This window comes from Pelophylax lessonae (assembly GCF_965119305.1).
Source record: "Pelophylax lessonae genome assembly, chromosome: 13".
Taxonomy (NCBI): domain Eukaryota; kingdom Metazoa; phylum Chordata; class Amphibia; order Anura; family Ranidae; genus Pelophylax; species Pelophylax lessonae.
In genome coordinates this window covers 113,414,372-113,431,710 of record NC_138780.1, presented here as the reverse complement: position 1 = coordinate 113,431,710, position 17,339 = coordinate 113,414,372, and the positions used below count along the sequence as shown (strand labels likewise).

General features: G+C 42.7%; 1 protein-coding gene across 2 annotated transcripts in view; it reads left to right on the top strand.

Moving 5' to 3' along the window:
- Window positions 1-17,042, top strand: part of GPR176 (G protein-coupled receptor 176) — an 80,374-nt gene extending 63,332 nt beyond the window's left edge. For both annotated transcript variants that reach the window (XM_082275921.1, XM_082275922.1), the window contains 2 exons: window positions 6,139-6,391; window positions 15,402-17,042. In XM_082275921.1, coding sequence (XP_082132047.1) covers window positions 6,139-6,391; window positions 15,402-16,512 — 1,364 coding nt within the window. In that variant the 3' untranslated portion in view covers window positions 16,513-17,042. The remainder of the gene's footprint in view (window positions 1-6,138; window positions 6,392-15,401) is intronic.
- The last annotated feature ends 297 nt before the right edge of the window (window positions 17,043-17,339 follow it).

Genomic DNA, 17,339 nt, shown 5'->3' with positions numbered 1-17,339 from the left:
AACTCTTTAGTGTTAAGGGTGTGTGCACCATTGTGTGGTCTTCTACTAGCAAGGGACAAGTAGCTGGTGTACCTGATTCTCTATGGAAAAGTTAGTGTTGAAGATTACTACCCTCGTCTAGTGTATAAGAAGAGGTAGGAACTGCAGTTTGGATACCATGGGCATTGGGCACCACTAAGTCGTTGTAAGTGTATAGGGTGAGTCACATGAAACAGGCTGTTCTAAAGGAAGGTAGTGATATCAACCAGAATCTGTATTTGAGTATATGGTACGGTACCTGAAGTGAAGCCATGAGTTAAGTGATAAAAATGGTTGCACCACTAAGCTTTGGTCCCAGGGCAGCTGTTAGAAATCATGGGGCTCCATACAGCCTACCTGACAAGCCCCCCCCCCCACCTGACAGGGCCTGGGGCGGAAACCCGGCCAAAACCCGCCCATCCCTCCCCCTAGTCCGCAAGCAGCAAACAGAGAAGAAGGAGGCAGCGTGGACTGTGTGCCTTGGAGAAATGTGGGTGTGGCAAAACTGCACTAACAGTGGGAGGGTAGGTATCAGGTATATGTCTATATATGATGCAGGTGTCAAAAATACGTAATGTACAAAGTGCAGGGGTCAGGACTATGTAACTCACACAGTGTAGTTTCAGGAGTATGTACCATACAGTTTGCAGGAGTTAGGGGTACGAACATAGTGCAGGGGTCAGGAATGTTTAGTACACCCAGTGCAGAGGTCAAGCGTGGGTAATGTACATAGTTCAGGGGTCAGGAGTGGGTAATGCATAGAATGCAGGAGTCTGGGATATGTAATGTATAGAGTACAGTGGTTAGAAGGGGTAACGGCAAAGGCAGGAAATGGAGTTATACAAAAATCTCCCCCCCCATCATGCTCAGTTGCCAATTGCAACCCACTCCACTGAATGGGGGTGCCTCACAACCATGTACACCAAATGCAGGTGGTGCAGGTTTTTAGAGATTAAATCAGGTCATGAGAAGGCAATATAATGCTTCCTTGCTGCCTGTCAAACATCCTCTGAAAAGACATCCACCGGGGATCACTCTTCAGAGGGCACCACTAGCGTACCCTAATCTACAGCAATATTGCCCCTCAGATGTGTCACTGCAAACGTGCTGGATATTAAACAAGAGTTCAAATGCAGTATTGCTGGTCTCCCCCAGCACCTGGTCTGGACAACTTCTTCTACCTTGGGACCAGGTGCAGTGCTTCTCCTGCAGGTGGATTCTCTTCAGTGGGGGCCGTGAGACAGAAAGTGGACTATTAAATCACTTTTGGGTTTAGGCGGATTGATCTGCAGCAGCACTCTCCTCAATTACATTGAAATCCAGCCTCTTCTATATCAATACACCTGGGCCGGCTGAGAGCGCTGCTGCGGATCAATCCACCTAAACCCAAAAGTGATTAAATAGTTGGCTTCCTGTCCCCCAGCCCCCACTAAACACAAGGGGCCTGGAGAAGTTTTATTTTAAATAGCTGCACAGCAGGGACAAGAGGGCTGGTGATACCCCCTTATCAGTGGCCTTGCTTGAGCAATCCACCACCAGATAGACTCTGATGGTCACCAAGCTGGAGGTAAGAGTGTCAGCAGCAAGGGGCACCAGGCCTTGCCCATACCGCCCAACTTTTTGAGATGGGTATGAGGTACACCTATTAGCAAAGGTATGTAGGCGTAGGACACACCCCCTGCCATGCCCCCTTAAGGGAGAATTTTACAAAAAAAAGGTTAGTTATACCCACAAGTGCTTTTATTTTTTACCACTACTATTCCTTTAAATTGGCTTTTAAAATTTACAAATGCAGCAATTTAGAAATTAGAAGGTTTAACACTGGCAAACACTTTTTGAAATATAAATAGAGCATTTCATATACAACTATATAGATCAGACCAAAATGAGGGACAAATGAGGAGGAAAGAGGGACAGAGGGACTTTGTTCCAAATCAGGGACAGTCCCTCGAAATCAGGGACAGTTGGGAGGTATGCTGCTTGCCCTCGTGCAACAACAGTACAGGTGTGCATTTAAAAGCTTTATAAATCATGTGCCAGTCTACTGCATTTTACATGAATTTCACTTCAAAGTTATTTTAGCTGCAGGGTAAAAATGTCCACGTAACTTTGGAAACTGCAAATGTACCAGCAGAAAACAGATCCTGTACCCTTCAGTGATTTTAAATAAGACTAAATAAGACAAAACAGATGTGCTGCGGCCTAGATTAGATAATGAACATGACATTTTTAAGCGAGTACATTGCTACGACAGTGAGTACACTGCTATGACAAAGAGTACATTGCTACAACAGTGAGTACATTGCTACCACAGTGAGTACATTGCTACGACAAAGAGTACATTGCTACAACAGTGAGTACATTGCTACGACAGTGAGTACATTGCTACGACAAAGAGTACATTGCTACGAAAGTGAGTACATTGCTATGATAGTGAGTACATTGCTACGACAGTGAGTACGTTGCTATAACAGCGAGTACATTGCTATGACAGTGAGTACATTGCTATGACGATGAGTACATTGCTATGACGGTGAGTACATTGCTACGACAGTGAGTACATTGCTACGACAGTGAGTACATTGCTATGACAGTGAGTACATTGCTATGACGGTGAGTACATTGCTATGACGGTGAGTACATTGCTATTGCTAGGACGGTGAGTACATTGCTACGACAGTAATTACATTGCTACGACAGTGAGTACATTGCTACGACAGTGAGTACATTGCTACAACAAAGAGTACATTGCTATGACAGTCAGTGTTGTATCTTGGCCTAGGCCAACAAGGCCCAGGCCTAGGGCATCACTTTGCAGGGGGGCAGCAAAAAAGCTGCACCCCACACAAAAAAAAAAACAGCCTTCTCCCCCCTCCCGCACAAAAAGTGTTCCCGCCAGCTTGCGCTACACTTTTAGTATAGTGCCAGTCCTATGGGGCGAATTGGGCTGGAGGGCAGGTTCTAGGAGGCAAGTCAGTCTGGCAGCCCCATAAAGCGGTCACACTGCTACCTGTTGGTATGATAATACCGGCCAGTGAGGACATTCGGACAGACCGCAGGCCGCCGATCACACTTAATACAGCTGGCCCATGCTGTCCTGATGGTCACTGATATGTTGCACTGACGGGCAGTTATAGGCTGCACTGATGGCCACTGATGAGGTGGCACTAATAAGCTGCACTGGTAGGGCTGCACTGATATGGCAGCACTAATATGATGCACTGATGAGCACTGATAGGCTGCACTGGTGGCCACTGGTGGGGCTGTACTGATGAGGCCGCACTAATATGCTGCACTAATAAGGCTGCATTGATGGGCAGTAATAAGGCTGCACTGATGAGCACTGATAAGGCTGCACTGATGGGCACTGATGGGAACTGATAAGACTGCACTGATGGGCACTGATAGATTGTGGTTGTGGTCTGTGGTTTACAGATGACAGGGTGGGTCATAAACAGGAAAGGGTGTGGTCTTTACAGGAAGGGGTGCGTCCTATTTAAATTAGGGGGTGCCCAAGTTTAGTCAGGCCTAGGGCAGCACAAAACCTAAATAGACCACTGACGACACTGAGTACATTGCTATGACAGTGAGTACATTGCTATGACAGTGAGTACATTGCTACGACAGTGAGTACATTGGTATAACAGTGAGTACATTGCTACGACAAAGAGTACATTGCTATGACAGTGAGTACATTGCTACAACAAAGAGTACATTGCTACGACAGTGAGTACATTGCTACGATAGTGAGTACATTGCTACGACAAAGAGTACATTGCTATGACAGTGAGTACATTGCTACAACAAAGAGTACATTGCTACGACAGTGAGTACATTGCTACGATAGTGAGTACATTGCTACGACAGTGAGTACATTGCTACGACAGTGAGTACATTGCTACGACAAAGAGTACATTGCTATGACAGTGAGTACATTGCTACAACAAAGAGTACATTGCTACGACAGTGAGTACATTGCTACGATAGTGAGTACATTGCTACGACAGTGAGTACATTGCTATGACAGTGAGTACACTGCTACAACATTGAGTACATTGCTACGCCAAAGAGTACATTGCTACAACAGTGAGTACATTGCTATGACAAAGAGTACATTGCTATGACAGTGAGTACATTGCTACGACAGTGAGTACATTACTACGACAGTGAGTACATTGCTACGACAAAGAGTGCATTGCTACGACAGTGAGTACATTGCTACGATAGTGAGTACATTTCTACGACAGTGAGTACATTGCTATGACAGTGAGTACATTGCTACGACAGTGAGTACATTGCTACGCCAAAGAGTACATTGCTACAACAGTGAGTACATTGCTATGACAAAGAGTACATTGCTATGACAGTGAGTACATTGCTACGACAAAGAGTACATTGCTACGACAGTGAGTACATTGCTACGATAGTGAGTACATTGCTACGACAGTGAGTACATTGCTATGACAGTGAGTACATTGCTACGACATTGAGTACATTGCTACGCCAAAGAGTACATTGCTACGACAGTGAGTACATTGCTATGACAAAGAGTACATTGCTACGACAAAGAGTACATTGCTACGACAGTGAGTACATTGCTACGATAGTGAGTACATTGCTACGACAGTGAGTACATTGCTACGATAGTGAGTACATTGCTACGATAGTGAGTACATTGCTACGACAGTGAGTACATTGCTATGACAGTGAGTACATTGCTACGACAGTGAGTACATTGCTATGAGAAAGAGTACATTGCTATGACAAAGAGTACATTGCTATGACAGTGAGTACATTGCTACGACAGTGAGTACATTGCTACGACAAAGAGTACATTGCTACGACAGTGAGTACATTGCTACGACAGTGAGTACATTGCTACGACAAAGAGTACATTGCTACGACAGTGAGTACATTGCTACGACAGTGAGTACCTTGCTACGATAGTGAGTACATTGCTACGACAGTGAGTACATTGCTATGACAGTGAGTACATTGCTACGACAGTGAGTACATTGCTACGACAGTGAGTACATTGCTACGCCAAAGAGTACATAGATATACAAACTATATTAGTGCACTGAACACTGGCCATGCAGCCATATGCAATCACATTTAGCTTTACGAACTACAGTATAATGGCAACCTAAGCAAGCCATTAAATTATTAGCTAACCAAGCAGGCCCTCTCAGATGTGGCTGTTGTACAATCTCCTCTTATGTGGTACAAGCACTTGACTAAGTGGATACAAGTTGGATGGATTGGTTAGGTAGGTCCTTTACTATAGAGTTTTGATAAATATGAAGGGGGAGGTATCATCAAATTGTAAATTGTTTGGCCAGATAAAAGAAGATTATACAATCAGATTTAACATGTGCTGTCAACTTTAATTACATACACATACTAATTAAAGCCTGCTGGCTGTGGTTTTAGCTGAAATCCAAAGCCTTTTGACCCCCACCTCCCACTCCCATCCCCACAGCTGTAATCTTCTTGGTGCTGCAGTGGTTAATATGAGTTGAGCGACCTGTCACAGGGACTTGTCAAGAGTACCAACTATGGTCACTCTTTCCGCCCACTCCATTCATAGAAGCTATACTATAGATTCCATTCATGAAAAGCAATTTATTACATTTATAGAGCCCTTTTTATTGATTAAAGCTATAGTTCAGCTTATTTGAATGGAGTTGAGGGAGCAGAAAAGCAGGCATAGCCGGCACTCTTGACAAGTGTCTTTGACAGGTCCAGTGCTCAAATTATGGCTGCGGGTATAGGTGAAGATCAGAGGATGTCTGCCCAAAGCTCAGACCTCATGGCTGCTGGCAAGCTCAGCCAAATTTTAGCTTATCTCTCTCAAGGATCCAGAGTGCCACAAGCAATACAAAATGAAACAATGGTGTCCTACTCTCCTCTGTGTTCTACAAAATGTAGAGTAAACAAATACCCATAGCATCCAGCCATATGAGGGAAAGAAACAAGTACGGTAGGTCAATCAAGCAGTCAATGCATATCCAAATCTGACAATTCTGTTAGGATTGGAGTTGTTCCTTCATCTGTGTTTTCCCATCTGTAAATACATATTTGATATTTCAGCTTAGTAATCTTTTTTTCTATTTTCAGGTAACTTTGTTGTCCTTTGGTCAACCTGTAGGACCACCGTACTCAAATCTGTAACAAATAGGTTTATGAAGAACCTTGCTTGTTCTGGCATCTGTGCCAGTTTGGTGTGTGTGCCTTTCGATATTGTGCTCAGCGCCAACCCTCAGTGCTGTTGGTGGATTTACACCCTGATTTTCTGTAAGACCATCAAATTCCTGCACAAAGTCTTCTGCTCTGTGACCATCCTCAGCTTTGCTGCCATCGCCTTGGACAGGTAAAAACAGTGTATTTTATATTTGTGTTAACATGAACAGTTTATGGCTATTTTTTTAACCCAACTCTATAAGGTTTTATATTTTAAAAGAAGGTTCCGCCGCATTGCAAAGAAAAACCCCAAAATGCAGCTCTCATTTCAACTCACCTTCACTCTAACAGTGTCCCTCACAGACTCCCCATTCTGTAGTCCAGCTCCATTCTTGTTACAGGTTGAATGAAGTCCAGCATCATCCAACCCACTTCTTGTGGGCCCAGGTCATTATACACATACTCCCGGGGATCACAGTACAGCTGCACAAAATCCGTCATCATTACCTGAACATCATTCTGTGCACCCACAATAGCCACAGTCAAAGAAGTGGCCAGCCAGCTTTGATGCCACATGGCTGGCTGGAAGACACCTGGATTTGAACCTGAATTCCAGATATGGTTTTTTTTGCATAGTTACATTGGTCCAGCTTGGAACAAAGCAAGTATGCATGTTCCATATCTGGCCAAACCCCATGGAAGCAGAGAATCACTTCATTACCTGCTGCTACTACAGTGATTTTCACAGTCTTGAAGGTCCTGTGTCGGGCAGCTATCCTGCTGCATAGTTAAGACAGGGGGTCGCTCACTTGTACGAGTGCCATTCAGGGAACGCCTTTCATTTCTCACAATTAATGCAAAGCATATTCTCACTGGATGACATCAAAATTACCAACTTGTCCTATCAGAGAATACCTTGAATTCAAATTGCAGAAATGCAAGTCGCTCCCTGAATGGCATCCATGCCAATCAAGTAACCCCCTGTGTTCACTATGCAGTAGGGCAGCTGCTCAGTATAGAAGACAGTGAGGATCACTGTAGCAGCAGTGGCCATAAATGAAACATGCACACATGTATTGGTCCAATGTAACTATGTGAAGAAAGCCATACCTGGAATTCAGCTTTAAAAGAGATGTATGTTTTTTTTTTTTTTAGAATCATACTTACCCAGGTGGATGCAGCAACAGTCTGATGCTGCATCTGTCCCCCGGCACCTCTAACACTCAGAACCGAGTGATCGAACACCACTGGTCACTCAGTTCTCACAGCTCCGTGAGCAGAGAGCTGCTGACTGTCAGTCACCGCTCTCTGCTCTGCCCCCTCCTCGCTCACTGGAGTGCTGGGCTGTGGAAGGGGTGAGAGCGGCTGGCTCAGGCTCTCAGCTGCCCGTTGAGAGGTTGAGCCGGGTGCCGGTCCAGGCTCTGTGACGTCATCAGAGAACGGACTTCAGCCCGCTCTCTGCTGAAAACAGCCCGCTCTCTGCTGAAAATAGGTCACAAGAGTGCAAAACGAACTGCACTCTTGTGATCCACAGGAGAAGTACAGCCAAACAAGCCTTGGTTATATCTCTCCTTTAAGGTTTGCATAGTAAGTTTTTTTAAATGTGTAGGGGGCTTCAGGGAAGGGCAAGGGGAAACGGAAGGTGAGGGTTGGGGGATGGGTTGTTTCAAAAGCTGGAGTTGCTTTTTAACCACATTACCATTTAACACCATAGATTTGTAACTTGGAATTGAAAGATAAAAGTTAGAAAAAAAAAAAAAAACAGGTTTGCCCTTTTGTTCCTTTTTAGGAAAAAAGAATAGAAATATAGCGTGGCTAATTCACTTTAAGTACCCCAAATTATGTGCAAATAAATAAAAAAAAAACCTGAATTTTTGTTTACTTGAAGTTGTGTTTATTTGCAGTGACCACAGCGTCACCTTATTCATTTGGTTAACTGAATTCTTTATTTTAGTAAATCAACATTATGTGTCAGGAATTATCTTCAAACTCTCACAATAGATTCTATGCTCTTTAATCACAGATGAAATATGGCCTATTGATGTCTTACGTCTCTCAATGTAAGAGGTTTAGCTCTCCCCAAAAGACAGCCAGCAAAACAAAACTGGAAAATCCAATATCATGTTCTATTCCTCCATGAAACATGCTTCAAGGAGGAAAATGTTCTGAACTTCTGTATTATTTATTTTCCTGATTTTTATTCATTGAACAAATACAATTTTAAAATGTGTGATAATTGCCTTTGACAAAAACACCTCAACTACTGATGTCCCTTCATCTACCCTTCATGGGCAGGTGCCTAAATTAGAGGTCCAGCCTAAACTTTTTTTTAGGTTTTGGATAGAGTGGGGAATTATTAAAACCCTTGTTGGGTTACACCTGCTATCTGGGGCTCTGTTTGAGGGATTTTTCTCAGTCCTAGCAACTGATCACAGTTGCAATGCTCTGCATGCTTCAGTGCAAAAGGTAGACAAAGGGTAGACAATAGGGATGATCAAACTTTTGAAAAGTTTGGTTCGGCCAGAACATCTGAACTACCCGAAAGTTCGGCCCGGATTTCAGAACCCCATTGAAAGCAATGGGACCCGAACTTCGGTAATCCAAAAACACCATTTTAAAGCCCTAAAACCCAATAAATGCCCCTAAAAAGTGCCTAGGGTTCTGGGTCATGCCCCAGGGACTATTAATCACACAAAAAAAAGTTCTTAAAAATTGTCATTTTTGATACAGAGACAATTATTGAAAAAAATAAAGAGATTTGATTTTGACTTTGGATTTAGTATCTGGGGGGTCTAAAAAGTGTACCTGTGAAGTTTCAGCTCTGTAGCATGCCCAGAACCAGAAAAAAAGAGATCGTTTGTATTTTGTCACTTTCAGAGCACCAATATGGCTCCCCTCCCGTCAGCATTTTTTTTTTGCTGCAGGTGTTAACCACTTGCCGACCGCCGCACGACTATCTACGTCGGCGGTCAGCCCCTCACAGGCAAAGCGACGTAGGTCTACGTCGCTAGCCTGTGAGGGTCTAGGGAGCGAGCGCGCGCCCCGCTGGAGGCGCGCTCCCGCTCCCGCGTGGTCACGGACCCCCCCCGCGCGTGTGACCGGAGGACCCGATGTCCGCCGGTCACTCTGCGATCGTCGGGGGAGAGGGAGAAAGTCAGGCGGCTTGTGTAAACAAGCTGCCTGTCATTCTCCCCTGTGTATGAAGGATGATCATACGGTTCTACTATGTAGAACCGTTGATCACTGTTCATACATCTGAAGCCACAGCCAATCACAGAAGAAAGCACGCCCCTAGGGACACACATAGCCCCTCCCTTTAAAAAAAGTTAACCCCTTCACTGCCAGTGTATTTTTACAGTAACAGTGCATATGTATAGCACTGATTACTGTAGAAATGTCACTGGTAACCCCAAAAGTGTCAAAAATGTCAGTCAAGGGTCCGATCTGTCCGCCGCAATGTCGCAGTCCCGCAAAAAAATCGCAGATCGCCGCCATTACGCGTTAAAAAAAAAACAACAAAAATGACAAAAATCTTTCCCTTTGTTAGTAAACGCGATAACTTTTGCGCAAACCAATCAAAATACGCTTTTTGCGATTTTTTTTTTTTTACCAAACATAGGTAGCATAAAACAAATTGGCCGAAAATGTTAAAAAATTTTGATTTTTACATTTTTTTGGGGGGAATTTCATATAAAAAAATTTGAAAAATATTGCTATTTTTGCAAAATTTACGCTCTTTTTTTGTTTATAGCGCATGATCAAAAAATCGCACAGGTGATCAAATACCACCAAAAGAAAGCTCTGTTTGTGGGAAAAAAGGACGCTAAATTTGTTTAGATACAGCATCGCACGACCGCGCAATTGTCCGTTAAAGTCACACAGTGCCGAATCGCAAAATACCCCCTGGTCAGGAAGGGGGTAAAATCTTCCGGGGCTTAAGTGGTTAATAGTGCTTTTTTGAGGACATGTTTGGGGTCAGGTATGACTTCTGAACATGTCTATAGGGGTATATTTACATACACCCATGTCTGTATATATACACCTGCACATATATAGGTGTTAAAGGAGCAGAACATTATACTTTTGCTAATGAAATCATTTGCAGTAATATGGTTACGCTCCCAACACCTATAAATGTGCAAGTGTAAAAATACATGCAAGTATGTGTGTATATATACCACTATACACAAGTTCAGATGTTTTGCCTGCCTCCAAAAACCCCAAAAAAATGTCTGCAACAACACACCTGGGCGTTTTTTTTTTTGGCGCTAGCTTTTTTTTGGGCATTTTTTGGGGTTCTTTGGAGGCAGGCAAAACATCTGAACTTCTGCATAGGGGTATATATATATACACACTGATATGTATATTACACTTACACATATATAGGTGTTGGGAGCGTAACCATATTAGTGCAAATGATTTCATTAGCAAAAGTATAGTGTTCTGCTCCTTTAACACCTATATATGTGTATGGGTATATATACATATAAGTGTGTGTTTTTATATACCCCTATACAGAAGTTCAGATGTTTTGCCTGCCTCCAAAGAACCCAAAAAAAATGCCCAAAAAAATGCCAGCGCCAAAAAAATGCCCAGGTTTGTTCTTGCAGGCATTTTTTGGGCATTTTTTTGGGTTCTTTGGAGGCAGGCATGACATCTGAACTTCTGTATAGGGGTATATATACACACCTACACATATATAGGTGTGAAAGTAGCACAACACTATACTTTTGCTAATGAAATAATTTGCACAAATATGGCTAGGCTCCTAACACACCTATATATGTGTAAGTGTAATATACAGAAGTTCAGATGTTTTGGCTGCATCCAAAGAACCCAAAAAAAAATGCCCAAAAAAATGCCAGCGCCAAAAAAAAAAAATGCCCAGCTTTATTCTTGCAGGCATTTTTTTGGGCATTTTTTTTGGATTCTTTGGAGGCAGGCAAAACATCTGAACTTCTGTATAGGGGTATATATATACACACACACTGATATGTATATTACACGTACACATATAGAGGTGTTGGGAGCGTAACCATATTAGTGCAAATGATTTCATTGGCAAAAGTATAGTGTTCTGCTCCTTTAACACCTATATATGTGCAGGTGTATATATACAGACATGGGTGTGTATATATACCCCTATAGACATGTTCAGATGTCTTTTTGGGCAAAAAGTTCTAAATTCGGCCGAACCTCGAACAGCCAATGTTCGGGTCGAACCGATGGTCGACCCAAACCGTTCGATCATCCCTAGTAGACAATGCCTTTAACTGTAACCTGGATGTGCAGCAAAAATTTGGCAGCATTCATGGTCAGTTTCTAACAGTAATGTGGCAGACTTACACATCCAATACTCTGCAGTCAGGTCCACCCTCACTTGTTCAACAGTACTTGGTGTCAATATGAATGAAGCTAGTTATAGAATCTCTCCCTGTCTGGAGAATCTAAGCCAGCCTTTATCAACATTTTTTTACCCCAATGGAACTCTCAAAATAATGTTTGGGTTTAAGACCCCTTACATTCTGACCTTTTTTCATCCCATTTTACATCCCAGTGCTGCTGGTCATCTGAAGCCTCATTGTAGACACTTTTTGTCTACTTGCATGTGCTGTAGCAAAAGGTATATGTCAAGGATGGTCTTTCTAATTACAAGTGCGGAACCTGCTTGTGCATGGAGCGTCAACATGCTCACCTTTACTAGAAACACATGTGATGGAGTAACAACACGGGAGATCAACTGGGAGACAGCGATACTGCACTGTCGCCCCTTAACAGGAAGCACCCTATAATTTATTGCAGGATCTCCAGGTATGAAATAAATGAAAGCTGGAGATTATAAAAGATTGAAAACTTCTTTTGAAATCCCATTAACATGTTAACATACCATATAAGATTTTAATGATTGGATTTACATGTACTTTACCATTTTTATGATGTAAGAGGTGAAATCTTATAAGTCACAACTACTATTTCATGCTCATTTTCTTTGCTCCAGTTTTATTGAGTCAGCCTCGTTGTTGTAGGGGGTCAGACTTCAAGCTTTCTCTAGAGTCTTTCTGGTTAAATGTGAAATCTTGTCAGCTATAAAAAATCCATATGGGTACCCATTAAGGGTCTAGTGCTTGTTTATTTTAGGGAGCATGTAATAGAATTAATTAGCCCTTTCCTTGATTCCACTGGCTTTCTCAATGCTGGTTCTGGTATGAAGACTAGTCCTTTGCAGACATCATTAAAAACAATGCAGGACCAGTGGCCATCGCTAGTCCTGAATCATATATGATGATGTGGAAGGCCAGCCCACATTCTAAGAGTGTAGCATTAGTAGGGAAAACCATTGGCTGCAGGGGGTGGGGGGGGGGGGGGTGGGTGAGGAATAAAAATAGTACTACTCTGCATTACACTACCTGGATTAAACAAGTATTAAATACTTGGATGTGCTTTTACAGGGTGCAAGTTAAAAAAAAAAAATCTATCACAAAAATACTGTGAGATAATGAAGATAATGACAGTGTACCGTAATTATACTGTTAAGTTTCAATTATTAAGGACTGTAATAGAGTAGATAGAAGAGCTCAAAGACAGCCTGTACACCTGTCTGTGGGATCCTTGAGCTGTGCTCTCAGCCACCTTTCTCTATTCCTTCACCACTAGCTACAGCCTCACCCACCACACCCTTAGCACTTACTCAGGGAGTGGAGGCATCTAGAATCACTCCACAAAGCAAAGGTTGTGGGTGGCCAGCCAAAACTTTACCTTGAGCTACAGGACCTGCAGCGCTGGCTTTATCCACCCATGTGCCAAAAATGAAAAAAAGTCTCTCCTCTGCTCTCGCCTCCTGGGACCCTCTGTTGAACTTCTGGGGTCCAGGGAAATTACGATTAAATCCTGGGAAGCCTAGTAGGAGCGGTTGCACTGTGGTTGTCTTTTTAATTCATTTATCAATAAATTTTACAATAAAGCTGCTTGGGGCCCCCCTTTTGAGATGACGGGGCCAAAGCCCAGTACAGGAGGACCGGCTGAACTGCCCTATCAGCAGCCTTAGGCTCGAGCCTGGCTGCCCTCACTCTAGTTCTAACAGGAGGGCAAAATACCTGTTTGCAGATCACTTGCTCAGATACCTTGCAGGTGTGGCCTCTCAAAGGGTATTTGTCCTGTAGTGAATATAAACAGTAATATCATTCTCTCTTGATTCTTGGTGTTAACCAATCAAAACTCTCATAAAGCCCCCCTTATTGCGTTCTCATTAAAACGATGGTCAAAGCGTTACTGCAGTGAGTAAAATAGATTATATGGCCAATGTGCCTTGAGCAGCTCATTCTCAGTTTCTGTTAAATTAAATTATTTGTTTAATGCCCTTTGTTCTCTTTTCCAAAACAGTTTTAGGGCAGAGATGTTGAGACATAACCATTAGTCATTTCTTGCACATATACAGTATCTCACAAAAGTAAGTACACCGCTCACATTTTTGTAAATATTTCATTATATCGTTTCATGTGACAACACTGAAGAAATGACACTTTGCTACAATGTAAAGTAGTGAGTGTACAGCTTGTATAACAGTGTATATTTGCTGTCCCCTCCAAATAACTCAAAACACAGCCATTAATGTCTATACTGCTGGCAACAAAAGTGCTTACACCCCTAACTGAAAATGTCCAAATTGTGCCCAAAGTGTCAATATTTTATGTGGCCACCATTATTTTCCAGCACTGCCTTAACCCTCTCGGGTATGGAGTTCATCAGAGCTTCACAGGTTGCCACTGGAGTCCTCTTCCTCTCCTCCATGATGACATCCAGAGCTGGTGGATATTAGAGACCTTGTGCTCCTCCACCTTCCGTTTGAGGATGCCCTACAGATGCTCAATAGGATTTAGGTCTGGAGACATGCTTGGCCAGTCCATCACCTATACCCTCAGCTTCTTTAGCAAGGCAGTGGTTATCTTGCAGGTGTGTTTGGGGTCATTATCATGTTGGAATACTGCCCTGTGGCCCAGTCTCTGAAAGGAGGGGGATCAGGTTCCGCTTCAGTATGTCACAGTACATGTTGGCATTCATGGTTCCCTCAATGAACTGTAGCTCCCCAGTGCCAGCAGCACTCATGCAGCCACAGACCATGACACTCCCACCAACATGTTTGACTGTAGGCAAGACACACTTGTCTTTGTACTCCTCACCTGGTTGCTGCCACACACGCTTGTCACCATCTGAACCAAATACGTTTATCTTGGTCTCATCAGACCACAGGATATGGTTCTAGTAATCCATGTCTTTAGTCTGCTTGTCTTCAGCAAACTGTTTGCAGGCTTTCTTGTGCATCATTTTTAGAAGAGGATTACTTCTGGGATGACAGCCACGCAGACCAATTTGATGCAGTGTGCGGTGTATGGTTTGAGCACCGACAGGCTGACCCCCCCACCCCTTCAACCTCTGCAGCAATGCTAACAGCCCTCATATGTCTATTTCCCAAAGACAACCTCTGGATATGACGATGAGCATGTGCACTCAACTTCTTTGGTTGACCATGGCGAGGCCTGTTCTGAGTGAAACCTGTCCTGTTAAACCACTGTATGGTCTTGGCCACTGTGCTGCAGCTCAGTTTCAGGGTCTTGGCAATCTTTTTATAGCCTAGCCTAGGCCAGCAACAATTATTTTTTTCAGATCCCCAGAGAGTTCTTTGCCATGAGGTGCCATGTTGAACATCCAGTGACCAGTATGAGAGAGTGACAGCAATAACACCAAATTTAACACACCTGCTCCCCATTCACACACAGCGGGGATGGAAAATTGCTAATTGGGCCCAATTTGGACATTTTTACTTAGGGGGTGTACTCACTTTTGTTGCCAGCAGTGTAGACATTAATGGCTGTGTGTTGAGTTATTTTGAGGAGACAGCAAATTGAAACTGTTATACAAGCTATACACGTACTACTTTACTTTGTAGCAAAGTGTAATTTCTTCAGTGTTGTCACATAAAAAGATATAATAAAATATTTTCAAAAATGTAAGGGGTGTACTCACTTTTGTGAGATACTGTATATAAGGACAAGGATAGTTTAGTGAGAAAATTTCAATAATATGTAATTAAATACATAAAAAATATCATATCCTTTTATCTACACATTATTCATCTGTATTTTGTTATAATATTGTTAGACTACTGTGCTTTTTTAATATATGCCATGTTTTTGTTACCACAGGTATTACTCTGTATTGTACCCTCTAGAGAGGAAGATATCAGATGCCAAGGCTAGAGACTTGTTGATCTACATATGGACGCATGCAGTTGTAGCCAGTGTACCTGTTTTCGCTGTGACTAATGTGACTGACATATATGCCATGTCTACCTGCTCCCAGTCATGGGGCTACTCTTTGGGTCACTTGGTATATGTCCTGGTGTACAATGTCACCACTGTTCTAGTACCAGTTGCTGTGGTTTTCCTATTTATGCTACTCATTCGCAGAGCACTAAGTGCCAGCCAGAAGAAGAAGGTGATCATAGCAGCCCTAAGGACCCCGCAGAACTCTATATCTATTCCCTATGTTTCCCAAAAGGAGGCTGAACTGCATTCAATGTTGCTGTCCATGGTCCTGGTTTTCATCCTTTGCAGCGTTCCATATGTGACACTGATTGTTTATCGCACTGTGCTCAATGTTTCTCATATCTCAGACATTCTAGTACTTACTGCCATCTGGTTGCCTAAGGTTTCCCTTGTCACCAACCCCTTACTCTTCTTGACTGTCAACAAATCTGTGCGTAAATGTGTGGTGGGCACCATAGTTCAACTTCATCGGCGATACAGCAGGAGGAACGTGGTGAACCTGGGATCGGTAGCAGAGGTGAATTTGGAGCCCAGTGTACGGTCAGGGAGCCAGCTTCTAGAGATGTTTCATATTGGACAGCAACAGATATTCAGGTCTGTGGAAGAAGATGAGGATAACGAGATCAAATTAGAGGCTTCCAGAAGCTACAAGCTGAAGGAAACAATACCCAGTGGCAGTATAGAGGTGGAACATACTCTGGTGCAAAAGCTAATCCCACAGGGTGCTGAATCTGCAGCTCAGGTGGCCCCTGTGATGCCTGGAGAAGCGGAAATCCTTAATGACAAGTATTCTGTACAGTTTGGGTTTGGGCCCTTTGAATTGCCCCCACAATGGCTGTCTGATAAAAGGAACAGCAAAAAGCGTCTTTTACCACCTCTTGGAAATACCCCTGAGGAACTTATCCAAACAAAGCAGCCCAAATGTAAAACAGAGCGTAAATTAAGCAGGAACAATAAAGTTTGTATTTTTCCTAAAGTAGACTCTTAGCCTAGCCCAATCCCCCTCCTGCAAATCTGCGCTCCATCTTGTTATATATGCCAAATACTGTACACAGCAGGAAGGAGACGCGCAATCAAAGTGTTCCTTATTGCAATGGACAGTGTGCATGCATTGGAAAATGTTTTTCCTGTGTGCTCTCTGGCCAGCTGTAATATTATTTGACAAACCAGAAAAGATAACTTCATGCTTTTTTGGTGCTGAGAAAAATGCATCGGTTTCTCATTTAAAGATATACAGACTCCCTATTTTCAGCATTTAACAGTATGAAAAAACAATATCAGTACTTCAGTTGTACTTGAACTTTGAACACACAGGGCCTCAGGTTCACTTTCATGTGATAGGTGACACTTTGGAATGTGACTACATCGATGATGATGTAATAGTTATATTTTAATTCCTGTCATTGCCAGTATTTGTCTGAACACAACTGAGATAAATGTGAAAATGTTTAAAAATGTACCTATACCTCCGATGAGCCAATAAATATTAACCATACCTTCTAAAGACCAACTATGATTGGGCTTAGGCAATATTCTGAATTTTCAATTTTAAAGTAGCACCTAAGATGCTAGACTTGCTTTTCAAATTTGCCCCTCATGTTAAAACACTACTTAAAAGTGAAAAAACAAAAAACACCTGTAGGGGAAAAAACGTAACAAAGTATACTCACCTTTTCTTAAGATTCTGCCTGTGGTACGTAAATAAAGGGTAATGCCATCCTCTTTCCAGTGAGATTTGGGAACTGTTGAATAGGCCAAATGAGAAAATGCGCCCAGTATTGTGCTGAAGTGTCTTCTAGCGAAACTTGGAGTACT